Raw genomic sequence first — 14,047 nt, forward strand, 5'->3', positions numbered from 1 at the left:
GCAGAACCTAACGTCCACCTTGTCTCACTAGACACCGCCAGGCCGCAACCCCCATACGCTGCTGTCACAGAGTCATTGAGCCACACGACATGGAGACCGAGATCTACGGTTTCCTCCCACACTCCAAAGACGTACAGGTTTGTAGGTTAATACAATGGGTCCTTCTGCTGCTGGACATTGGGGTCCGAGTGTGGTGGATATACCCCTTAAACAAGGGAAGGGATATCACTCCAGGGGGCCACATAAGTGGCCAAGATGCTTGCTATACGGATAGCTTGTAAACACTAGCAGAGATATAACTAATAAATATATATATAGCCGCTGAGAATCTCGGAAGTGTTTTAGCACTGTTTATCTTTTGTATATCGTATAGAGGGTAAACGCACAGTCTCTTGCCCAGAGTATGGGAATCGTGAACCAGAGGACAAAGGTTTAAGGCGAGGGGGGAAAGATTTAATAGGAACCTGAGGGGTAACATTTTTACACAAAGGGTGGTGGATGTAAGAACAAGCTAGTTGAGGCCGGTACTATCACACATTCAAGAAACTTTTAGACAAGTACATGGATAGGGCAGGTTGAGATGGATATGGGTCAAACGCGGCAGGTGTAGACGGGACATGTTGGTCGGTGTGGGCAAGTTGGGCAGAAGGGCCTGTTTCTATGCTATACGACTCTATGATGCTATATATATTTATTTTTTTTCTGAACAGATTTTATTTTTGGATGAAAGTCCTCGTGCTTCTGCGGTCTCACTGGCGGTGGGGAGGACCAGCGATGGAGTGGGTGGAGGGTCCTCAGCAGGAACCCGGAGTGTCCGTCACTGCCGCTGGCTCCGTGTCTGGGCTGGGGTTCAGTTGTTGCCGGGTTGGGCTGGGGTTCGATTGTTGCCGGGTTGGGCTGGGGTCTTGTTGTTGCCGGGTTGGGCTGGGGTTCGGCTGTTGCCGGGTTGGGCTGGGGTCTTGTTGTTGCCGGGTGGGGCTGGGGTTCGCTTGTTGCCGGGTGGGGCTGGGGTCTTGTTGTTGCCGGGTGGGGCTGGGGTTCGGTTGTTGCCGTGGCCGGGCTGACGTTGGCACCTCCACGGTGCTTGGGTCACACTCGAGCATCGCACGCACCCAGGCGTCTTCCAGCGCTCCATCCACAAACTCCCGCTGGCTGATCACAGCTAGGAAAAGATGCAAGAACATCATCATGACAACCTGAGCAATGTTCACACAAGCCTGCAGCCCCCCAGCTGGGTGAACTCTGCCTTAGACTGTCGGAGAGCTCATGTTCATAAGTCTTAGGAGTAGAATTAGGCCATTCGGCCCATCAAGTCTACTCCACCATTCAATCATGGTTGATCTATCTTTCTCTTTCAATCCCATTCTCCTGCCTTCACCCCGTAACCTTTGACACCCTTACTAATCAAGAACAATAATCTCCGTTTTAAAAATACCATTGGCTTGGCCTCCACAGCCGTCAGTGGCAATGAAAGCCACAGATTCAACATCCTCTGACTAAAAAAAATGATCCTCTTCTCCTTTTTAAAGGTACTTCCTTTAATTCTGAGGCTGTGCCCTTTGGTCCTGAAACATCCTCGCCGCATCCACTCTATCCAGGACTTTGGCTATTCGGTAAGTATTGTCCTCTCACCCTCTACTCCAGAGCCAGCCTCTCCAGTCTGTCCTCACGACTGAACGGTCCATCCCAGCCAATCTTCCTTGCACCCACCCCACCACTCACACTATCCCACCGACAATTTCTGCCAATGCAGAGCGGTTACTCTTCTGATGTACAGAAATCAACAAAATCCCACAACGCAACGAAATCCTACAATGCCTCTCAATGTCTCTCAAGCCTAACACAGCATACTGGAGGAACTCAGCGGGCCAGGCAGCATTTGTGGAGGGAATGGCCAGGCAACGTTCAGACCAATGAAGGGTCCAGACCCGGAACGTCACCTGTCCATTCCCTCCGCAGCTGCTGTCTGACCCTGAACCCACTGAGTTCCTCCAGCACTTTGTGTTTTGTTCAAGATTCCAGCATCTGCAGTTCTTTGTGTCTCCAAGTTGGACCATCTCTTTGATCGAAATAAGGACATCCATTTTTGTAGCAACTTCCATGCCCGCCAGTCATAAAAGGTCTGGAGTAACTCAGCGGGTCAGGCAGCATTTCTGGAGAACATGGATAAGCGATGCTTTGAGTCAAGATCTTTCTTCAGACTGGTTGTGTTGGGGGGAAGGTGGGGGAGAGAAAGGTGGGAGAGAGGAGAGGCAGGACAAAGCCTTACAGTTACTGCCAGACAGGTACATGGATAGGAAAGGTTTAGAGGAAAATGGGCCAAACACGGGCAGGTGGGACTAATGTAGATGTCGGTCGGTGTGGGCATGTTGGGACAAACGGTCTGTTTCTGTTCTGTCTGAATCTATGACACTAAGTGATAGGTGGATATAGGTGAGGGGGGGGCTTTGATAGGTAGATGGTTGGACAAAGGCCAGAGGCGGCACAGTGGTGCAGTGGTAGAGTTGCTGCCTCGCAGCACCAGAGACCCAGGTTCGATCCTGACTACAGGCGCTGTCTGTACGGAGTTTGCACAATCTCCCTGTGACCACGTGGGTTTTCTCCGGGTGCTCCGGTTTCCTCCCACATCGCAAAGACATGCCGGTTGGTAGGTTAATTGGCTTCTGCAAATAGTAAATTGTCCCTATTGTGCTTGTGTACAGATGGCTGGTCAGCGCGCACTCGTTGGGCAGAAGGGCCTGTTTCCACGCTGTAGCTCTGAAGTCTAAAAGACGAAGTTACAAAAAGTGTCTCAAAAAGAGATAAGGATAGAAGAGGGAATTATGAAGCCAGAGGAAGGAATGTAAGTGGAAGGGGATTGGGGAAGGGGGAAAGGGAGGAATGGGTGCCAGTCTTTCCCCTTTGTCTGGCTGTTCCCTGGCACAGTATTCCATGCACTCACCGTCTCTATCCTTGTCTAGACGTGTGAACAGGCGCTCGGTGCATTCTTCAGCCGTCTGCAGGTCAACATTCGTCAGCGACGCTGCCAGGCTCATTTTGTAGATGGCCTGTACAGAGAGATATCCCCTCACAGTAGATTAGTTTAGTTTAGCCTAGTTTAATTTAGTTTTATTTCAATATGTTTCGTTCACTGTCATGTGTACCGAGGTACCGCATAAAAGCTTTTTTTGTTGTGCGTTATCCAGACAGCGGAAAGGCTGTACAGGATTACAATCAAGCCGTCCTCAGTATACAGATACAGGATAAAGGATATCTAGTGCAAGATAAAGTCCAATGAGCTAGATGGTTGGTCAGGACTGCTTTCTAGTTGACGATAGGATGGTTCAGTTGCCTGATAACAGCTGGGAAGAAATAAGGAAAAAGATGGAACTAATCTAAAGATTCCCCCAGATTTGGAACATGAGGATAAACAGTCGCACTTTTTCACTGTATCTGCATACACATTAAGGGCGGCACAGTGGTGCGGCGGGTAGTGCCGCTGCCCCAGTGCCAGAGATCCCGATTCAATCCTGATCTGGGGTGGTCTCTATATAGAGTTTACCCATTCTCCCCGGGACCACATGGATTTCCTCTGGGTGTTCTGGTTTCCTCCCTCATCCCAAAAAACGTGCGGGTTTGTAAATTAAGGTTAATTGGCTCTCTGTACACTGCCCCTAGTGTGTAGGGAGTGGATGAGAAAGTGGGATAACATGGTACTGCGAATGGGTGGTCGATAGTCAGGGTGGACTCAGTGGGCTGAAGGGCCTGTTTCCATGTTGTACGTCCAGACTAAACCAAGCAGTGAGGAGAGGTTGGAAGCTGACCTGCATAATCTCCAGCATCTCTGCCCGGCTGATGGCTCCGTCCTTATCCTTATCGTAGAGTTTAAAGGACCACCTCAACTTCTCCTCCGCCGTGCCCTGTATCAGCAAGCTGACGGCTGTTACATACTCGCTATAATCCACCAGATCATCCTTCATCGCACGCACAAGGCAAGAGAGACAAGTGAGGTCATTACCAGAGACACAGGAACTACAGATGCTGGCTTACAAAAAACCCCCCACAAATTGCTGGAGTAACTCAGCGGGTCAGGCAGTATCTCTGGAGAACATGGATAGGGCTGATGAAATCAACCTGAAGAAGGGTCCTGACCCAAACGTCACCTATCCATGTTCTCCAGAGTTGCTGCCTGGCCCGCTGAGGTATTTGTGTTGTATTGTGTCTTATTTGAGTTTAATGATCAAATTCACCAGGAATAGTGACATTTTTACATGTTGCAGATTTACAGACACGTTAAGCACAAGAACACACAGATAAATGCTGAGGGGTGATCTTATAGAGGTGGATAAAATCATAGGTGAAATAAATAGAGTGAATGCACAAAGTCTTTTACCCAGAGTAGGGGAAGCAAGAATCAGAGGGCACAGATTTAGGTGAGAGGGAAGAGATTTATTAGGAACCCAAGAGACAACGTTTTCACGTTGTGGGTGTATGGAACAAGCTGCCAGAGGATGTAGTTGAGGCAGGTACTATAACAACATTTAAATGACATTTGAACAAGTACATGGATAGGAAATGTTTAGAGAGATATGGACCAAACGTAGGCAAATGGGACTAGTTTAGGTGGGGTATCTTTGTTGACATAGATGAGATTGGCCTAAGGGCCTGTTTCTGTGCGGTATGACTGATAATTCAGGTAGAAAGCAATAAATGAACCAAATAAACCACCAGTCCATGTGAGCCGGATCCCAAACTAAGATCAGCTGACTCACCTGCCACAGTGTCTTGTGTTGAATCATAGAGTCATATGGCAGGGAAACTGACCCTTTGTTCATGCCAACCAAGATGCTCCATCTGACCAAGATGCCCCAACTGACCAAGATGCCCCAACTGACCAATTCTGCCCCATCTGACCGATTCTGCTCCATCTGACCAAGATGCCCCATCTGACCAAGATGCCCCATCTGACCAAGATGCCCCAACTGACCAATTCATCCATGCCAACCAAGACGCCACATCTAAGCTAGTTCCACTTGCCCATGTTTGGCCCATTTCCCTCTAAACCTTTTCTACCAATGTACCCGTCCAAATGCTTTTCCAGGTGGTGTCAGGATGGCATTAAGTCAATTAGAGCAAATAGCATTACAAGGGGCCCAGAGGGACTCTGTGGAAGAGGGTTAACGGCTTAGGTCAGAATCACGGCTCGTAGGGAGCAGATCCCAGGGAGCTAAGTAATTAGTGTTGCTGATATAAGCGGATGAATTCTCTGTTCCTTTCGGTGACATTTCCGGCTCTGTGACTTTAATCCAGGCTTGAGATTCTCACTTGAAGTGCAGGCTACTCCACTACACTAATTCGATGGGAGATTTGACCTGAAATTAGCAGCAGCTTGTTAAGTCCGCCATAATACCTGAAATAACCGACACTTGCAGCCTTATCGTGGTGGGGCATTCGACGAACCTTGACATCTAAAAGAGGCCATATCAAGCTGCACATCTAAATCGGAGAAGGTTTCCAGACGGGATCACCATGGGTGGGGCAACAGGAGTCCACCGTATTAGTTTGATCGGTTTAAAGGTACATGCAGGCCCTTCGGCCCACTGAGTCTATGCTGACCATCGACACTCAAAGGGCAATTTACCGAGACGTCCTGGATTAGACGGTTTCAGCTACAAGGAGTGGTTGGATAAACTTGGATTGTTTTCCCTGGTACAGCAAACGTTAAAGGAGAGACTTGATAGAATTATATAAAATGATGAGTCATAGATAGGGTAGACAGTCAGAACCTTCTTCTGTGGGTGGAAATGTCCAGCATTAGAGAGCATTGAGGTGAGAGGGGGAAGGTTTCCATTTCCTCCCACATTCCAAATACGTACCGGTTTGTAGGTTCATTAGTCTCTGTAAATTGCCGGGAATGGATGAAAAAGTGGGATGACACAGAACAAGTGTGAACAGATGATTGATGGTCGACGTGGCCGAAGAGCCTGATTCCCTGCTGTATCACTAAACTAAACAGACCCGGATGGGAAAGGTCGGAGCCCGGGCAATGCCTGCCTGCCTGCCTCACCCTGTTATCGTCCAAAGTCCGGAAGATCTGCTCAGCGTACTCCGACGATCCTGGGCCCACGGTCCCATCGCAGAAGTGTCTCCGGAACTCGTGCAGGGTGATCAGCCCACTGGGACACTCCTCAATGAATTTCCTGCAACAGAGAAGCTAATAATAACCTCGCTCGACAACTGACCGGTGACCCAGTCCCGAGGCTGTGTCCAGCACCGTACTGAAGGAGTGTTACTCCACTAGCAGGAAACATGCTGGGACAATTTCTTCCCAGCTGTTATCAGGCAACTGATCCACCACCCCATCACCAATTAGAGAGCGGTGCCTGACCTGCCATCTACCTCACTGGAGAACCATCGTACCACCTTTAATTGGACTTTACTGGACTTTACCTTGCACTAAACATTATTCCCTTTATCCTGTATTCTGCACACCGTGGACGGCTCGATTATAATCATGTATAGTCTTTCCGTTGACTGGTTAGCACGCAACAAAAGCTCTTCACTGCACCTCGGTGCAAGTAACATAAAAAGTAAAAACTAACTATCTAACTCGTCTCCTGAATCAACTAGGGCTCCAGCCAGAAACCAGTGGAAACACCCAACAGGTCAGGCAGCATCTGTGGTAAGTGAAACAAAGTTAACGATGGAAACTGTGGAAACACTCAGTAGGTCAGGCAGCATCTGTGGGCAACAAAACAATGAGTTAACAATTCAGATTCACAGGATCTTGGACCGGAGAGAATACTTTTTTTACTCTCTCCACAGATTAAGCGTGACCCAGCACTTACTGCAGCTGTGTGATGTTTTTATATTATGAGACCCCGTCCTAAATCCTCTGAAATTTCTGCCACCTCCAATGGGATCCCACCATGAGCTACATTTTCCCATCTCCACCCTTTCCGCCTTCCGCAGAGACCATTTCCCTCCGCAACTCCCTGGTTAACTCATCCCTTCTCACCCAAACCATCCCCTCCCCAGGTACCTTCCCCTGCAACTGCAGAAGCTGCAACACCTGTCGCTAACCCTCCTCCCTCGATTATGTCCAGGGGCACCGACGGCCCTTTCAGGTTAGGCAGAGGTTCACTTGCACCTCCTCCAACCTCATCTACTATATCCGTTGTTCAAAATGTGGACTCATACATCGGCGAGACCAGACGCAGACTGGGTGATCGTTTCGTGCAACACCTTTGCTCAACCCGCCTGAACCTACCTGATCTCCCAGTCGTCGGACATTTTAATTCTCCTTCTCATCCCTACACAGACCTTTCTGTCCTCGGTCTCCTCCATGTCAGAGTGAGGCTAAACACAAATTGGAGGAACAGCATCTCATATTTCGCTTGGGCAGCTTACAGCCCAGTGGTATGAATATTGATTTCTCTCACTTCAGGTAGCCCCGGCATTCCCTCTCTCTCTCTCTATCCCTCCCCCACCCAAGCCGCACTAGCTTCTCGTTTTCACGCTACAAACAGCTAACAATGGCCTGTTTCCTTTATCATCATTACTTTGTTTGCATATCTTTCAATCATTGTTCTTTATCTCTCCACATCCTCTTTTATATCTTTTATATCTCTCGTTTCCATTATCCCTAACCGGTCTGAAGAAGGGTCTCGACCCGAAACGTCACCCTTTCCTGCTCGAGAGAGATGCTGCCTGTTCCGCTGAGTTACTCCAGCTTTTTGTGTCCATCTTCGTCCGTTCTGTTGGAGTCGAAGACACGTGGTCCTGATTTGCAGAAATGTTGAGGAACATAGAACGGCAGAGCTCACAAACAAGTCTTGCTGACAGGAAAGGTTGAGAGAGATATGGGCCAAACAAAGGCAAGTGGGACTAGCTTAGACGGGGCATCTTGGTCGGCATGAACAAGTTGGGCCGAAGGGCCTGTTTCCCTGCTGTATAACTCTATGACTCTATTTCACAAAGCCTAATGTTAAATAGCCACCTGTTTTATGCCATTCTGATCCAGAAAGTTACGTGGAATACATTCCGTGAAGTTCTGAGTGACACAGGGCACAGTTGGTAAAGCTGCTGCCTCACAGCACCAGAGACCCGGCTTTAATCCCTACATTGGGTGCTGTCAGTGTGGAGTTTGCACGTTCTCCCTGTGACTGCGTGGGTTTCATCCGGGTGTTCCGGCTTCCTCCCACATCCCAAAGACATGCGGGTTTGCAGGTTAATTGGCCCTCTGTAAATTGCCCCTGGTGTGTAGGGAGTGGATGGGAAAGTGGGATAACAAAGAACTAGTGTGAAGGGCGTTGACGGTGGGCTGAAGAGTCGGTTCCCATGCTTTATCTCAACTAAATCCCCTGTGCTTTTACAGCAGATTTGTTTGAAAGACGACCTGAAGATTGTAAGGCCACAGAATGAGAGGCTCACTCTTGTAATCGCAAAGTGTAACTTCCTCAAACTCCTTCTGGTCACTGAAGTTTGAACCCCACTCTGAGCTGAACTGTAAATAGCTGCAACCGGAAGCTAAAGCAGCAATGTGTTGGATGCACTGAGTTCCTCTGTAGGAAGCAGATAGATTCACTCTGCACATGATCGGAAATTATCTCTCTCCCATCTCGTGTCTGGTGTGTGAGAGTATAAAAACGCTGTAACAAGAAACTGCTGATGCTGCAATCTTGAGCAAAACACAAACATAGAAACATAGAAAATAGGTGCAGGAGTAGGCCATTCGGCCCTTCGAGCCTGCACCGCCATTCAATATGATCATGGCTGATCATCCAACTCAGTATCCTGTACCTTCTCTCCATACCCCCTGATCCCTTTAGCCACAAGGGCCACATCTAACTCCCTCTTAAATATAGCCAATGAACTGGCCTCAACTACCTTCTGTGGCAGAGAATTCCACGGATTCACCACTCTCTGGGTAAAAAATGATTTTCTCATCTCGGTCCTAAAAGACTTCCCTCTTATCCTTAAACTGTGACCCCTTGTTCTGGACTTCCCCAACATCGGGAACAATCTTCCTGCATCCAGCCTGTCCAACCCCTTAAGAATTTTGTAAGTTTCTAAGATCCCCCCTCAATCTTCTAAATTCTAGCGTGTACAAGCCGAGTCTATCCAGTCTTTCTTCATATGAAAGTCCTGCCATCCCAAGAATCAGTCTGGCGAACCTTCTCTGTACTCCCTCTATGGCAAGAATGTCTTTCCTCAGATTAGGAGACCAAAACTGTACGCAATACTCCAGGTGTGGTCTCACCAAGACCCTGTAAAACTGCAGTAGAACCTCCCTCCTCTTATACTCAAGTGCTGGAGAAAGGCCTGGCTGCATCTGTGGAGGGAATGGACAGATGACGTTTCAGGTCGGGACCCTTTTTCAGACAAATATATTTGACTATAAAAATCAGATTCATGTTCATAAGTCATAGGGGTAGAATCAGGCCATCCAGTCCATCAGGTCTATTCCACCATTCATGGCTGATCTATCTTCCCAGTCTCTGCCTTCTCCTCATAACCCTTATTAATCAAGAACCTGGCAATTTCTGCTTTATAAACTTCCATCGACTTGGCCTCCACCACCGTCTGTGGCAATGAATTTCACAGATTCATCACGCTCTGGCTATTGACATACCTCCTCATCTCCTTTAATAATAATAATAATGGATGGGATTTATATAGCGCCTTTCTAATACTCAAGGCGCTTTACATCGCATTATTCATTCACTCCTCAGTCACACTCGGTGGTGGTAAGCTACTTCTGTAGCCACAGCTGCCCTGGGGCAGACTGACGGAAGCGTGGCTGCCAATCTGCGCCTACGGCCCCTCCGACCACCACCAATCACTCACACACAGGCAAAGGTGGGTGAAGTGTCTTGCCCAAGGACACAACGACAGTATGCACTCCAAGCGGGATTCGAACCGGCTACCTTCCGGTCGCCAGCCGAACACTTAGCCCATTGCGCCATCTGTCGTCCTGTCATACCTTTCTAAAGGTATGTCCTTTTATTCTGAGCCTGTGGCCTCTGGTCCTAGATTCTCCCACTAGTGGAAACATCCTCTCCACACCCACTCTATTCAGGCCTTTCAATATCGGGTAAATTTCAATTAGGTCCTCTCTCCTAAACTCCAGTGAGTACGGGCTCAGAGCCGTCAAATGCTCAAAGATAAAAATAAAGCTTTTTCAAAATGATCATTAATTGTGCAGAAATGCTGGAGCAGCTTGACAAGGCTTGATAGTGGAGTAAATAAGCTGGGGTAAATACCCAGAGGAAACATACAGTTGCAGACACATTTGTTATACCTCGTGCACAGCAGGTGTAGGCTCGAGCTAATTTCCTGTCAGTTACAAAGAACAACAACATAACCAGTGTGAACTGAGCGTTTATCCTTCTGAATCAGCCTCAGAGAGAGCCAGGCAGACTCATGAGAAACATGGAGGGAATGGGCAGGCGATGGGTGTGTAGGAAGGAACTACAATGAAGTTAGACGCAAAATGATGGGGTAACTCAGCGGGACAGGCAGCATCTCCAGATGAGTTTAAGAAGGAACTGCAGATGCTGGAAAATCGAAGGTACACAAAAATGCTGGAGAAACTCAGCGGGTGCAGCAGCATCTATGGAGCGAAGGAAATAGGCAACGTTTCGTCCCGAAACGTTGCCTATTTCCTTCGCTCCATAGATGCTGCTGCACCCGCTGAGTTTCTCCAGCATTTTTGTGTACTAGCATCTTCAGATAGAAGGAATGGGTGACGTTTCGGGTCGAGACCCTTCTTCAGACTGTGAGAGTCTCCTGGCGAGCCGCAACCAAATCTCAACCGCAGGCCCGGCTCACCGGGAACCCGCACGGAGAGGGAAGACACCGCCATACACCCACCACCCTCTGTGTGAAGAAGTTGCCCCTCACGTTCCTATTAAATCTTTCCCCTCTCACCTTAAACCTGTGCTCTCTAGTTCTTGATTCCCTTGCCCTGGGTAAAAGACGAGCGTGCATTGGACGCTGGGCAAAAGGCTGGGTGGGGGTTACCTTCCGCGCCCTCAAAGTCGGCTACAGTAGTCGCCCCCCAAGGAACAAAGGCTGAAGAGGGCCGTGCAAGGAGCGGGATGAACGGTTCGCTGAATGACCAGAAAGGAGACGACGGCTGCAACGGAACCTTTGTGGCCATGCTTTGGTGTCTCTTGCATATGGACTCAGTGGACTCATTGGGCTGTTCTGAGCCCATTGAGAGGGCTGGGGAGATTGTACTTATGCCTGGTGATGGTCTTGCTGAGCTGAATGCAAAAAAAAAGATTTTCACTGTACCCTTGGTACACATGATAATAAAGGAACCATTGAACGATTACCTGCACCATATGTGAAGTTCCAGGGCATACGTGTCCTTTCTCCTCGGAGGCAGCACCGCAGTCTGGCCCATCTCCCACAAGCTGCAAATCACCTTCAGGCCACAGCAGCACCGTTATGTACCCCAGGCAAGATTAACGAGTGCAGTTGAGAGTGTGTTGAGAATTAACTTTAAAGCCACATAATCCTCCCTGTTCTGCACAAAGGGGATTACTGTGTGATTACTAAAGCTCGGCTGGGATGGGACAGTGTTGGAGAGATTGTCAGGACCACCCCTTAGGGCCAAAGACGTGGGCGGTGAAGGGGGCCGGGGTCTCTGAAAGTCACTTCTACCTTGGACTGGGCAGTGAGGCAGATCCCTTCACAATTTACCAAACCTTCATCCCATTTTCTGACTAAATGTAATAAAAAGGAACAGCGGACACTGGTTTATACCATGGATAGACATAAAATGTTGGAGTAACTCAGCTGTTCAGACAGCATCTCTGGAGAACATGAATAAATGAGGGTCCTGGCCCGAAACGTCATCTATCCATGTTCTCCAGAGAAGCTGTCTGACCCGCTGAGTTACTCCAGCACTCTGTGGCTATCCTTTTTTCTAATGCTGGGATATACATTCAGGAAAGATACAAAGTACTGGAGTAACTCAACGGGTCAGGCAGCGTCCCTGGAGAACATGGAGAGGTGACATTTTGGGTCGGAACCTTTCAGATTCAGATTCAGATTCAATTTTAATTGTCATTGTCAGTGTACAATACAGAGACAACGAAATGCATTTAGCATCTCCCTGGAAGAGCGACATAGCAAATGATTTAAATAAATAATAATAAGTGATAATAAGTGTCCGGGGGGTGGGGGGGGGGTGATTGGCAGTCACCGAGGTACGTTGTTGAGTAGAGTGACAGCCGCCGGGAAGAAGCTGTTCCTGGACCTGCTGGTTCGGCAACGGAGAGACCTGTAGCGCCTCCCGGATGGTAGGAGGCTAAACAGTCCATGGTTGGGGTGAGAGCAGTCCTTGGCGATGCTGAGCGCCCTCCGCAGACAACGCTTGCTTTGGACAGACTCAATGGAGGGGAGCGAGGAACCGGTGATGCTTTCTTCAGATTGGGTCTGATGGAGGAGGTTAGACTCATGGACCTTACATTAGACATTACACAGACTTGACCACAGACGTTGCCTGGCCTGCAGAGTTCCTCTATATATTTGGTATAAACCAGCATCTGCAGTTCTTCCTTTCTAAATTCTGAATATTTCTACTGGGTTAGGTTTTCAACATCTGTATTCCTTTTGTTACCCATTGAAAATCCTTGACAGCTTTAACAGCTGGAAAGCTAAGAGCTGCAAGGAACTGCAGTTGCTGGTTTACAAAAAAACGACAGAAAGTGCTGGAGTAATTCAGGTTGTCAGGCAGCGACTCTGGAGAGAGCATGGATAGTTGACGTTTCAGGTCGTGATCCTTCTTCAGATTAAGAGTGAGGCTTTGCTTCCAATTAAGGTTTTAGGGGCAGATTCAAGTCTGACTAGTTCTGATTTCTTTGCTTGAGATCTGTTGCCACATGAGGACCTCCTCCAGAGCTGCTCTGGGGTCAGATCCTGGTCAATAGGATCACACTGGGTAACTAATACATGTCCCCACTCAACACACCCAGGCCATAGGCTTGGAGCTCTGGCAAAGAGCCAGCACAGGAATGACAGGCCAAATGGCCCCCTCATCATTATGAATCAATGAGTCAGATGGCCATCATTAACCACTCACGCTGACCAACGTACAGCCATGCTGCTTATCCACCGAGTGAAGCATGGGACCAGGGGAGAAGTATCGACACTTGAGAGAGGTTGGACAGGCTGGGGGGGGGGGGGGGGGTCTCTTTGGAGAGTAGGAGGCTGAGGGGTAACCTTATTGAGGTGCGCAAGATCATGAGGGACATGAATAAAGTGAACACTCACAGTCTTTTCCCCAGGATAGAGGATTCTAAAACTAGAGGGCACAAGCTTAACTTGAGAGGAGAGAGATTTAAGAGGGACCTGGGGGCAACTCTTTCACTCAGAGGGTTGTCCGTATCTGGAATGAGGTGCCAAGGAAACTATAGAAGCAGATACTATTCTGACTTTTAAAAAGCCATTTGGACAGATATGGCTAGGAAGGGTTTAGAGGGCTATGGGCCAAATGCAGGCAAATAGGACTAGCCCAATATGCCAACGTTTGGCATGGATAAGGTGGTGTTGAAGTCTATAACTAACTGTAGTCAAAAATAGTTGGGCCGAATGGCCTTCTCGACGACTCATTCCAAGTAATTCTTTATAAAAAGTACAAAATCCTTTTCAAGTCAAGTCGAGTTTGTTGCACAAGTACATTATTTATTAATTATGGCATTTACATGGACTTCTCGGCAGCACCGGTCAATGGATATTTTGAAGGCAGAGATAGATAGATTCTTGATTAGTACGGGTGTCAGGGGTTATGGAGAGAAGGCAGGAGAAGTCAGGGGTTAGGAGGGAGAGATGATTGGATGGCGGAGTAGACTTGATGGGCCGAACGACCTAATTCTACTCCTATCACTTATGAACTTATGAAGCATTTGATTCAGCAAGGCTGTGAAGCCCCTGGCCCTAATGTGGGTAAATGGGATTAGTGTAGGCAAGATCAATGGGCAGCATGAACGTGGTGTTTCAGTGGGCAGCATGAACGTGGATGGCTCGAGGTCAAGCCCTTCCCCAGACGTCATGG

The 14,047-nt window shown here is 48.4% G+C and overlaps 1 protein-coding gene across 1 annotated transcript; it reads right to left on the reverse strand.

The window, feature by feature from the left end:
• Positions 1-694: 694 nt before the first annotated feature.
• LOC116983940 (guanylyl cyclase inhibitory protein-like) lies at positions 695-11,392 on the reverse strand. The gene is made up of 5 exons (XM_033037885.1): positions 11,322-11,392; positions 6,047-6,179; positions 3,804-3,953; positions 2,942-3,047; positions 695-1,162 (listed from the first exon to the last, which is right to left on the reverse strand). Exons 1-5 carry the CDS (start codon positions 11,390-11,392, stop codon positions 795-797), a joined length of 828 nt encoding a protein of 275 aa, XP_032893776.1. The 3' UTR covers positions 695-794.
• Positions 11,393-14,047: the final 2,655 nt, after the last annotated feature.

The sequence above is a fragment of the Amblyraja radiata genome, chromosome 19, assembly GCF_010909765.2.
Source record: "Amblyraja radiata isolate CabotCenter1 chromosome 19, sAmbRad1.1.pri, whole genome shotgun sequence".
NCBI classification, from domain to species: Eukaryota; Metazoa; Chordata; class Chondrichthyes; order Rajiformes; family Rajidae; genus Amblyraja; species Amblyraja radiata.